The sequence below is a fragment of the Typopeltis vanoorti genome, chromosome 24, assembly GCF_054136105.1.
Source record: "Typopeltis vanoorti isolate ZY-2024b chromosome 24, IOZ_Tvanoo_1.0, whole genome shotgun sequence".
NCBI classification, from domain to species: domain Eukaryota; kingdom Metazoa; phylum Arthropoda; class Arachnida; order Uropygi; family Thelyphonidae; genus Typopeltis; species Typopeltis vanoorti.
In genome coordinates, this window is record NC_143572.1 from 46,723,757 (window position 1) to 46,737,234 (window position 13,478).

Below are 13,478 nucleotides of genomic sequence, written 5' to 3' on the forward strand. Positions count from 1 at the left end.
TCATTGGCAAATACTAGAGTGAGACATGGCGATTTATATTTTGATATGATTTTTAAATATAGCCATATATAGCATAGCCACCGCAAAACTTTTATAATCCATATTTGAACATTTCTGGTTGAATATCATCTACTCCAGCTGCCTTTTCACATTTCAGGTGGAAAACTTTTGATAACTTTTTTTACTTCAAGTATTTATACATACTTCTGTTTGCATTCCTCTTGAATATTTTCTACTATTGTTCTGTCACTGCTTGTTTCATTTAAGTCTTTCAAAGTAATTACTCCATACATCTAGAATATCTTAATCTTTGGTTTTCATGTTACCTTTATCATCTTTGATTCCTTTTACAGTATTTTTTTTTGTTCACTTCTGATCTTTTTTTTTCAATAGCCTACGGAATATTTTTCTACCTTCTGATATTTATCTTCTATATTCTTACCAGTCTTCCCATGGCTTTTGTTTAGCTACTTTTACACATAGCTTAGAGTTCTCTTACATTTTTTCTCTGTATTCTATTAGGGCACCTGCTGATTTATTTGCTATGAACTTTTGGTATGCTTTCTTTAACTTATGTTTGCCATGGTGTTATTTCTTTCTCCTTGCATACAACTTTACAACATGCCACTCTGGACATACAGTCCAGAGTGGCATGTTGTATAGAATAAAAAATTTAACTACATGCAAAAGGAATAGTCAGTAGATGAATAAAAATGGCAAGAGATACAGATTACTCACCACTGCTGGAAAAATGAGACAGCTATTTTTGTTTAAATTGGGCATGCAGATAAATCTGCTCCACAACTCTACAATTTTTCCCATTAAAAAAAAAAAAAAATTGAACATGTTCATGCTTTATCCATTCATATGGTTGTTTTGTGGACAATATTTTTGCAGTTTTAAACTCTTCCATGTTTTCTCATGACAAGCACACAAAAGTTTCTCACTGCTGTAGCTACTTGTATAAGAACTGCTGCATATGGAATTCATATTCCTGTTGAGCAATTGTAACTCATCTCATACCTGAGATAATAACTACCATGGTCTACACCTTCATTGTTGTCCACATGACATTTTTAGTTTCTGTGTATGATAAACCTTTTGGCTTCTTCCCATCTGGTTTGCAAGCATTGCCTTATGCTCTTAGGAAAATCAGATTTTTTCTATCTCATTCAGAAGTTTATTGAGTCACTTGCTTCTGTGATCATGTCTCCTATAGATAGATAGGTAGGTAGGTCTGTTAAACATGGCTTGTGAGTAGAGAGACCATACTACAGTAGACCAGCTATAACGAATCTTTATAAGGATTTTTCAAATGATGAATAAGCCAGTCCCTACAGACTTGGTAGGATTTTTTTCATCCTGCGAGCATCCTGCTTGCAGGATGAAAAAAATAGCCTCTTAGCCTTGGTTGTTAGCCATAATTCCAAATGGCAAAAACATTTACCAGATGTTGTGGAGAAGGGAGAAAAAGACTAAAATTCTACATAAAAGTATATTTTAGAAAGGCTGTATAAAGAACTATGAAGTTCCAATTCAGCCTAATTTATGAGTGACTTGAACTCTCCCAATTTTGAAGTGTAACCTATTTGCTAATTACTTTGCACCACTGTAACTATTATTTTTATTATACCGTGATATACAGATAAAAACTCTCTTCATGCTTATAATTTGTTTTCTTGTTTTTTAAGTGTTGTTTGCTGAATTAACCAAACATTCTATTAATAAAAAATTATATAAGTTATTAACTGTATTCTATTATCTACGTATACTATTCTAATGTAGAAGCATACAAAACTACATTAAATTGGTGATAAAATGGAGTCTACATTGAATTAAATGGTAGGCCAAATTATTAGTTTGAATTACGACAAAAGAAGGTAGTTTTGTATACTTCTATGTTTCAATTTGAAGCATGTACTTGAATACAAAATGAACTCTGTTAGCCATTTTGTTTAATTTCATTATTTACATTGTCAGTTATTCAGAATAAACACTTTTTCCTTGCTGAAGGTCACTGGCTTGTGACTGAAATAATACATGTTCAGTTGCAAGCCAGAAATCTGAAAGCAGCAGTAAAACCTGCAAGTAAATATTTTCAGGGACTGCATGTTTCTCAGTAATTTTTACTAAATGAAAATCGTAAGCTACAGATGATTTTCATTGTCTGGCACAAGAGACCTGCCTCCAAACTTATTTGAAGATCAGAAGTTGCTTAAAGAAGTGCCATGTTTCATCTCAGGAGCAGGGTTCCCGAATTTGACTTAACTGTTTTTGTTTGCAGCTTTTCATGAGCACCTGTCATTAAAAAAACAATAATTTTAGGAATGAAAGTGTAGGTTGTGTATTTTATGATCATGTAAAACTAGCATCCATAGAAAAGCAGTTGTAAAGGTATAAACAGCTTGTTCATTCAGTGCTATGTTAGGTTTTTGCTTCAAGGAATCAGTAATTTGCTTCATATGAATTAAATACCAAAAAGTTACTCATTGGAAGCTTGCAATATTTAATTGATTTAGTTCAGCTCTGCTGAATTTCTGCACAAAAATGAATTGGTTTAGATTGTAAGGGGGTTAGTATTGTATTTATATTCAGATTAATCTGTCATTTTTTTTAAACTTCTTATTTTTCTTGATGCTGACTACATGTAATTATGTGAACTATACAAAATGCAAAGAAAGTAGTGACAATAATATTAAATGGATTAATAAGCATGTATTAAAACAGCCGAGTTAAAGCAAACACTGTAGATAGACAAATACCCATGAAATGCATTGAGAATTAAATAGAATTTGATTACATTAGAAAATTATGTGTAGTAAGTGTTTCTTCTTTATAGAAAGCCCTTTTAAGGAAGCTTATTTTTAAATTTATATCTGGTTGGCTTCTTCCATATTAGGAATTAACTTGTTGCATGCATTTTTGTGGGGTTCACTTCACTTGTAATTAGACATTTTCTTATAATTAATTTTAGGCTGTATTGCGTGAAAATTTCTTCCCTTTTTTTGGGGAAGGTGGGGGTGGTTTAGTTTGTCCTCATTATCAGCAGCAAGTCTTAAATCACCAGCAAACTGGAGTCAGTTAATTGCAATTCCAGTTTTTAGTTCTGTTAATTTATTTATTGCTTCTTCAGTGCAGAAATTAAACAGTAGTAGAAAAAAAACACTCATGTGTCCTTACTGTTTTAGTTTCTGTTTGAGTTTCTTGGTGCTTATAAAGATTGATTTATGAGCCTTTTATTTCTTCACTCTGCCTTGATTGTTTTTAAGATTTTAAACATTTAGTTCCAGTCAAGGCTGTCAAAGACTTTCACCAGGTCAAGAAAAACTATCAAAGTATTTTTATCATCATCAATTTCCAGATATGTACCCCTAACGGATGTTTGGGTTACTGTGACAGCGCTACAAGATTTAGTTTACATTATTATTAATCTCCTATCAACAATTTTCCTCTAAATCAATCTATTACTTGTGAATACTCCAATATTGTCATAGCTAACATTTCGTACTTCTAAGGCACTTCTGACTGAATCAATCCACTTAGACCTTGGTCTTCCTCTGGGTCTCTTTTCTGCCATCTTGGCAAGAAATCAACAGCACGAAGCCATGGCCCCCGTCCTCCCAGGTTGGGTCTGTTCAAGGGGCTGGTGGCTATGTGATGGTTTGGGGGAGGTCGTTAAATGCCGCAAGCTACCAGAACGTGCTGGCTGATCACCTACACACTTTCACTGCCTTTGTGCATCCTGCAGCTGATGGTCTGTTTCAGCAGGACAATGTGCCACCCAGCCAGGCCACAATCACTAGACACGGCTCAAGTAACACCCATCTGAGTTTGGGAACATCCAGTGAACCCCAAGGTCCCTGGATTTAAATCCTATCAAATTTCTCTGAGATGGCTGTAGAGCAAGACATCAGATCCATGTATCCAGGACTGATGTCTAAGGTGCAGTTGTGGACACTGCTACAACAGGCATGGCTGCAATTACCTCCAGCAACCCTCTGGAATCAATGCCTTGGGCAGTACAAGCTGTTATTGTGTCTCTAATATAACTGTAATATGTTTGAAATACTCCTGTTAATATCAGTTATAACCATGTCAATATTTTGTCTTTGCAATTATGCTTTACACTTAAGCATTATGACAGCATAAGCAAAAATGCTTTTGTAGTACAGGCATGCTATATGAGTTTTCATTAAAGAATCCATGCATTTTTATAGACAAGAATATAAAGAAAATACATGTAAAAGTTCCTGCATTTGTGATTTCTAAGGCAATGATGCCAAATTGTTTCTCTTACATACCTCCAATACCCACACTACTGCTCACACAAGTCAGTGAATTTGGGTCTGCAAGTTGATAAATCACATGGCAGTATAGCTTGGATTTACAGTGCTTTATTTTTAATTTTATGTAATACTGTACTCATGTCTACAAATCTCAGAACTTGACTCTCACTACAGCAAACACTATTATTTGCTTGCCATAAACAATCAAAAAAATTTCCAAATGAAATCCAATAGGTATGGTCTGTGTCACAGAAAATTTAATATATAGCAAACTATCCACCATAACAAACCATTCCTGTAGTGGCTAGGAGTTTGTTATAGTGAGAGTCAACTGTAATAAGTGCACACATTATAATGCAGTGATATATATATATATATATACACACATATATCAATATCATAAAATTTGCTTATGTAGATAATACTTACAGACATAGGCTGATTGGTCAAGTGTAGCTTGCTGTTCACTGTAGAATCATAGTATTCATAAAACTCTGTAAATGACCTTTCCATGATATCCCTGTAAAAAAGAAATCTGTACTTTTTAGGACTGATGGCCTCTAAAAATAAAAATATAACAATAACTTTTAGACAAATTTTATTACTTTCACACAGGACTGATTCCGAATTTCTTTGAATACAACTGATCTGAGAATATTCAGAATCCTAATAAAAATTAAGGGTAAAAAAAAGAGAGAGAGAGAGAGAGAGAACTTTATCTTTCTCCATGTCCCATCCTTCCGTTAACAAGTATTCATTTGTATACTGAATAACCGATTACAAACCAGCAATGTGGTGTATAATCATTTATTCAATATAATAATTATACTTATAAGGGACATTCTGAAAGGAATACATGCACAGTACTTCAATTCCGTGTGAGTGGTGAGTAGTCAATACACCACACTAGCAGTATACACGATGGGGTTCAAACCAGTTTTAAGTTATGGATCTGAGAGTTGGGTTAGAAATAAAGCACTTGATCAAAGACCAGAGACAATAGATATGAGGGGTTCTGAGAAAAATCAGTGAAGTGAACAGATGGTATCAATGGAAGAATCATATTAAAAATGAAGATATTAGAGAGCAACTTGACATTGTTAACATTCAAGAATGTGTAAGCAGAGCTAATCTAAGATGGTATATGGCCACTTAAATAGAATGGTTAACAAAACAGGTGTTTGATGCCAAGATGGCAGGAAAAAGACCCAGAGGAAGACCAAGGTGTAGGGTAGATTGATTCAGACATAAGTGTCTTCGAAAAATGAAATATTACATGACAATATTGGAGTTCTCACAGGTAACAGATTGATTTTGAGGAAAATTGTTGATAGATTAATAATAATGTAAACTTATTCATGTAGTGCTGTCATAGTAACCTGAACATGCCTTGTGAGTACATATCAAGAAATTGATGATGATGAGTAGGCGTTTTATGGAATATTACCATAATTTAATAAAATCTATTAGAGACCAAACATTTTACTTCTTTCAGCCATGTCAGGTCTTCAATAAGCAAGAGAAGGTCTCTCACCATGCCACAAATAATACTTCCTCTGCATCCAAAAATTAGGTTTAAACTCCAAACAGCTCTTCTAATTCTGTGCAAATCACAAAACCGCCTAACCATTAATGAGGCAGAAGATAAGAAACTATTGTTGTTCCTAAAGTCCTAATGGTGCCTCCAAGTGGGCTATATTGGGTTGTCTTGGCCATTGGGCTGATGTCGATGACTGTTCTCTTTCACACAAGCATTATTTCTGTAGCCTCATCTTCTATAAATACTTGTATGGTCATTCTCTCTCACAGTTCAACTCCAAACCCACAGAACAAATTTCTCCTCTTTATTCATCCCTTTTAGTGCTGCACTCTGGAACGATCTCCCACGACCTGTTTCACAAAGAATAGAATTCACAGCTTTAAGTCAAATGTGAACAAGTTCCTTACTGCATATCCATGTTACTAGTATAATATAGGTTTACCACCTCTTGTGATGGGTCCTCTATGAAAAAGGCAAGGCAAATTATCTACCTCTTCCTCTGGGTCGTTTTCCTGCCAACCTGGCGGAGAACACTTGTTTTGCTAATCTTTCATCGCCCATTCTGTTTAAGTGACCATAGCACCTGAGATTAGCTCTGCTAAAGCATTCCTGGATGCTGACAATGTCAAGTTCTTTCCTAATATCCTCGTTTTTAATATGATATTGCCATTAATACTATCACTTGTTAAATATCATCATCATCAAATTCCTGCCATGTATCTGCAAGGAGTGTACAGGATATGATAGTACTACATGAAAAATTTACATCATTTCTAACTCCCTATCTACAATTTTCCTCCAAATCAGTCTGTTACTTGTCAAAAACTCCAACATTATCAAATCTTATATTTCCATCGTCTAAGGCACTTTGTACCGTATCAATCCATCTATATCTTGGTCTTCCTCTGGGTCGTTTTCCTGCCAACCTGGCAGAGAACACTTGTTTTGCTAATCTTTCATCGCCCATTCTGTTTAAGTGACCATAGCACCTGAGATTAGCTCTGCTAAAGCATTCCTGGATGCTGACAATGTCAAGTTCTTTCGTAATATCCTCGTTTTTAATATGACATTGCCATTGATGCCATCTGTTCACGCCTATAATCTTTCTCAGGACTCTCATATCTGCAGTCTCTAGCCTTTGGTCAACTGTTTTACTTCTGACTCAGCTCTCAGATCCATAAGTTAAAACTGGTTTGAACACTGTCTTGTATACAGCTAATTTACTGTTCCAACTAATTTCTCTCCTATTCCATATGAATTTATTCAATTGACTTCCTATCATACCAGCTTTGTTGATTCTGTTGTCTATTTCCATATTTAATTTACCATCTTCACTAAAAATCGTGTCTAAGTAGCTGAAATGTTTTACTTGTTCCACAGTTTCTCCATTCACAAAACAGTTGACATTTTCAATGATTCTTTCTATTTTCATTGTCTTTGTCTTTTTATTGCTGACCTTCATACAATATCTATTACAACAGTTATTCAATTTAGTCAGAGAATCTTACAGACTTGTAACGGATTTATTTAGAAGTATAACATCGTCTGCATAAAGCAAAGAGCTGACATTAACACCTCCAATTTTGATATCATGTCAAATACCACTTTCCTTCATAATGTGATCCATATAGATAATGAATAACAATGGGGATAATGTACATCCTTGTCTCACACCAGATTTAACATTAAACCATCTTCCTATACTTCCTTCAATTCTAACTGCCGACTTACAACTCAAATAAAGACTAAGTATTGCTTGATATAATGCCCCATTGACATCATATAACTGTAGCGTATTGAATAGCTTCTCTCTCTCTTGGCACCTTGTCATATGCCTTTTCCAGATCGACAAAACTTAAATACAGATCTTTGTTACATTGACATGCTTTCTCAACTATTTGTTGTAAAGTGAAGATCTGATCCTGACAGCCTCTATTTGGCCTGAATTCAGCTTGTTCTTCACCAAGCTTTTCTTCCACAATTCTTCTCAACCGTTTCTCAAGTATATTTGCATAGATCTTGCCAGGAACACTCAGTAGTGAAATACTTTTGTAATTCTCACATTCATTTTTATTTCCCTTTTTACATATGGATACTATGAGAGCTCTACTCCAATCATCGGGAATTCGTCCTTCTGTCCAGGCTTTCTGAACTATGCAGTGCAGCCACTGTAAGACTTTTATACCACCGTACTTCAGCATTTCTGGTCGAATATCATCTACTCCTGTTGCCTTTCCACATTTCAAGCCATTGATGGCTTTTTCTACTTTAAGTATGGATATGTATTCCTGACTGCATGTCTGGTCAGTGTTTTTTACCACTATGCTGTCATCCCTGCTCATTTCATTTAGCACTTTTTCAAAGTAATTACTCCATACTTTTATATCATCTCTAATTCCTTTTACAACACTCTTTCCTCCATTCCTAAGCTTCTTCAATAACCTCCAGAATATTTTGCCACCTTCTTGATATTTATTTTCTATATTCTTGCCAAAGTCCTCCCATGACTTTTGTTTAGCAATTTTTACAGTGTTTCACTTTCTTACATTTGTCTCTGTATTCTCTAAGAGCACAAGCTGGCTTATTTGACAGTAACTTTTGATATGCTTTCTTCTTTTCCTTCACTGTCTCTTTAACTTCCTCTGTCCACCATGGAGTTCTGATTTTTCTATCCTTCAGACAACCTCACCACATGCCTCTCTGGGTGTATCAATCAGGGTTTTCTTCAAGGCTTGCCACTGAATCTCCAAGGTTTGTTTCCTGTTCTCAAACTCTTTCATTTTTTCTTCAATAATCTTTCTGTATTTTAATCTACAGTTCACATCTGAGAGCTGCTCAACTGTTATTCGCTTTAAAACTTTCTTACATGTTCTTCTTTTCAATATGAAATTCAATTTTATCCTGTTCAAGACTAAATAGTGATCACTTCCAATTTCAAATCCTCTGTACACTCTGGTGTCCTGTACCAGGGAGAAAACATCACTATCAACAATAACATAGTCAATGAGACTTTTCTTATTCCTTGCCTCTTCTCTCCATGTGAATTTGTGCACATTTTTATGTTGGAACATGGTGTTAGTAATAACCAGTCCATGTCCTGAGCAGAAATCCAACAGATATTTGCCATTATTATTAGCTTTGCTCTTTTCTCCAAATTTTCCCAAAATATTTTTGTATGTCAGAAGCCCTGGTCGGTTCTCTGCATTCCTTTAAAGGCTATGTGGAGGTCTCCTCTCAGTTATACAGCTTTTTCTTTTGCATTTTATAGTTGACTGAGACTACAGCAAATCTGTAAGGATAAATGGTATATTTTGCATATAGTGATTTTTTGTTTTTTTAACATAACACTAACATGGGACTTGTCAGTAGTTTCTTATGCTGTATTAATTCAAGTATAAAAAATGCACAACAATGATTGATTGAAAATTAGCAACAGATATTTTATACTAAAAACAACATCAGTATAGAACAAACAAGCTAAAAACAGCAGTTAACTAGTAAAAGCAAGTGCCACAAACTAGAAAGGCATCAAGGAACTAATCATTTTTAATTGTTCATGATAAGAATCTCCCAAATTTTGTGATCAAGCAGCAACCATTCTAATTTAATTCTGGATGGCATAATAAAGTTATAAACTTTTCTTGAACAGACATTCATATATAGCTGCTACAAGTTAGATAAAGTGCATTTATTTCAGTTCACTGATTGTTGTGTTAATTTAAATTGTTTGTTCCAACAATTATGATGATGTACTGTTATTTTTAGTATACAAAATTTTGCTATTTGTCAATAAATTGTTACTGCATCTAACATATTTAATATTTACAACATCAAGAGGTGCAATTAAAGTTATGAATAAGTTCTGATATACAGAAAGGGAGGAGAGAACAGATGAAGATGGAAAAATATATTAACTGAAGTTAACATATCCAAAGATTATGAATCAACATACCGTAAGGCTTGTGGACATTCAACAGTGTCTGATGAAGCACCTTCTAACATGTCACATACAGCAACTCGAATGGTCTCATGCCTGATGATCTCGTTGTAACTGGCACTATCACCCGGGCTTCTCTCCTGATACAATGATATTTGTTTTTATAAATATTAAACAGATAAATAAAATTAACTTTCATCATGAAAGATACTGTAACATTTCCTTATGAAATTTTGTTAAAATAATGATATTTCTTTATACTTCAGAATCAATCATTCTGACTGTATTTCATTTGTTTTGAAATAGTAGAAGATAATTCAGATGACCTCCAAGGTATGTGTGTGTATTAAAAAAAAGCATTTTATCTGTAAAAAAGGCAAAGTAGAATAAGACTGACACCTTTTGTTGAAAATTTGCACCTCCCCTCAATAATAGTAATAAAAAGCTGATATGGGTAAAGATACAACAGTTATTTTCATGATGCTACAGCTGACTCTTGCTAAACAATTCCTACTATTAATAAAAAACCGAAATCTCAAACATGAGATTTCATGTTCTAAAGAAATCTCAGTATTTTCAACTATTCAGTGCTTGCCATAAGCTCTCTATAGTGAGAGAACCATTTTTAAGAAGTTCAAACTTAAAATGTTAAAAAAAAACACTAATTGCGCACTCATGTTCCCCATGAGCGCCTGGAGCATGACCGTTGGAACAACAAAACAGTGTAATAACGCTTCTTTGACACATCCAATATTTGAAAAACACGTGGGTATATAGCGATGTAAAAACACCAAATAAAATTATCAACATCGAGATTATCGATAGAATTAAAATATCTAATTCACATTTGATTCAAATTGTTATTTTATTCTTTCGCTCATCAAAATCAAAACCCACAGGCAGGCCGCACAAAAACGCACCACAGGCTGCATGCGGCCCACGGGCAGTGCTTTGGACAGCCCTGATCTAAATTAACAGTATCTAGGAATGTGTTAGCAGAGCTAATCTCTGGTGGTATGGTTACTTAAACAGAATGGGAGAGGAAAGATTAGCAAAACAAGTGTTCTCTGCCAGGCAGTTGGCAGGAAAAAGACCGAGAAACACCAAATAAAATTATCAACATCGAGATTATTGATAGAATTAAAATATCTGATAGGCATTCGATTCAAATTGTTATTTTATTTTTTTGCTCGTAAAAATTAAATCCTACAGGCAGGCCGCACAAAAACGCACCACAGGCTGCATGCGGCCCACGGGCAGTGCTTTGGACAGCCCTGATCTAAATTAACAGTATCTAGGAATGTGTTAACAGAGCTAATCTCAGGTGGTTGGCAGGAAAAAGACTGAAAGTAAGATATAGGTGGACTGATACAGTAAAAAGTGCCTTAGAATATAGAAACATAAAATCTGATAATGTTGAAGTCTTGACAAATAGCAAATTGATTTAGAGCAAAATGGTAGATAGGAAGTTAGTGATGATGTGTTTTTCATGTAGTATTATCATATCCTGTACGTCCCTTGAGGGTATATGACAGGAATTTGATGATGAATTAACAGCATATACTAAACAAGATGTTTAGTGTGTTAGTTTAGATCATTTTAAAAAGGCTTCAGCTTTCCAATTTTTTGTGCCAAATTTAATATACAGCTATTTAATCTGTTAAAAAATCATGTGAATTTATTTAAAAGGATAACATTTACATAGAGTAAAGAACTGAACAAAATACCCCCAAGACTAGATATGGCAACCTTACCTTATGCCTGATTTCTTTAATTCCAAATGAAATAAAATTATATGCTTAATTTTTTTTTATAATGTGGTTCCACCCACAAAAGGTTTTAGGAACCAATTCTATGGGTAGGCTAAGAATTTTTGTTCATTTTTATTAACTTTATTTTTTATATAGTCTAGAAACCATATTCTACAGATCAAACGTGGAATTTTCAAGACAGTTCAGGCTTCAATAATCAGGGCCATGGTCTCACACTAGGCAATCACACTAGGTCTCACATTCAGCCAATCAGGTGGACAATCTACTAAAGCATAATACTATGCTCATAAGGCTTTGGTTCTATTTTAAAAACTTTTGTTAAAATAAAATCATGGCATTGTCCTTTCCCAACCCATACACGGTACCAATGTACTATAGGTTGACCAACCAACCTCCTGTGTATGGGCTCAACATAAAAATAAAAAAAAAAAGTTTAAAAATATAAATTTAAATGACAACACTGATGGAAAGTGAGCATGAAAAGCAACACCTGTTGTGCCATACTTAATATCCTCCTTCCACACACATACAACACTTTTATGAGCTTTCCTTTCCTATGTATTTTTCATTGTAGGTTTTATAACAGTCCAAGTGGTGTCCATACAAAAATTCATAATACTATGCATCAAGTTCTTAGTCAAATGAAGAAGAAAATTCAGTGGAAATTTATTAAAAATAATAAATTTCCACTGAATCCAATCATTATAAAAAGAGATGTTTATTAACTGGCTTATATTTTGCTGGATTTCAAAACCAGCATCTTCAGAGCACACTACATATGACAGTTAACACATGACAATGAGTAAGTGAAACAATTCAAATTGCAATGGACAAATGAACTAGTCCTAATCTGGCACCTTCTAATGTTGTAAAAAAGAAGTATTACAGCTACATAAGATTTAAGATGGGTCTCAAATTTTTGGGATTAATGATTTGTGTTCATAAAAACAATTCAACAATTCAAACAATACAACTGAACTGTGTACAACATACATGAAAACTACAGAAATCAGTGTCAGAAGATAGTTTACAAAAACAAGGGAATTTACTTTAAAAGATTCGCAAAAATGCAGATCATAAGATAGCACACCCATGAAAGGGATTCATCAAGATTGTCATGTTACTGTCAGAGAGATTGTTACAAAAGATACCAGTTTTATGAGGATCTTATCAGAAATATGAAACATTCTTGACTCAACTGCTAGCTGTAAACATTCACCTAAGTCATTTTTGAAAAGGTATTATATAGTTGACTTGCACTTTAGTAAACACCATTAGAAATTCACATAGGAAGTCTCCTAAATTCAGCTGGTAAAGACAATACCCTTTGGTTGCAAGTGTCTGTATTCAAATCCCATAGAATGAAGAACTTTTAGAAGATGAAGGTTTTAACGTTTTCAGCTGAAGATTAATTCAGCCTCAAGAGTTCTTCCTGGAAAGCATTGGTGTTAATCATTATAACAAGCAATTATGCAGATAGGAATAACTCTTCATTAGAGAATTAAGGAAGTTCATACATAATAGGTTGTGATAGGCCATTCAGCTTTTGATACATGAGTCATGTCTATGCATATTCCAAGGATGGAGTCATAATTCACCCACTCCCACCACCTCCAACAAAAGGCTTTCCAAATCAGATGCAAAATTCTTAAGTATGTAGGCATTAATTAGATTTAAATCCTGGTGAAACTTATCAAACAAGAATAGCCTAAATACACACTTCCTGTCTGAATAATCCAAAGTCACTACACATAATTTTAGATCAGATAGTGCTTGATGCTACTATTAAGGATGTTCATGAAAATTCCAAGTTTGGCTGTACAATTAAGACTTTTTTCAGAATTTATATGTACTTCATTTTAATACTAAAGAGGAATTAAAAAAACACAATTAAAAAGTTCAAAAGTCACGATGATGAGTTTTAAATGTTTAAAAAAGCTTTC

At 34.1% G+C, this 13,478-nt stretch overlaps 1 protein-coding gene across 1 annotated transcript in view; it reads right to left on the reverse strand.

Moving 5' to 3' along the window:
- Positions 1-13,478, reverse strand: part of LOC150093159 (ubiquitin-conjugating enzyme E2 Z-like) — a 61,706-nt gene that overhangs the window by 1,106 nt on the left and 47,122 nt on the right. The window contains exons 5-6 of the mRNA XM_090413403.1: positions 9,779-9,903; positions 4,716-4,806 (exon numbers count right to left, since the gene is read on the reverse strand). Coding sequence (XP_090269529.1) covers positions 4,716-4,806; positions 9,779-9,903 — 216 coding nt within the window. The remainder of the gene's footprint in view (positions 1-4,715; positions 4,807-9,778; positions 9,904-13,478) is intronic.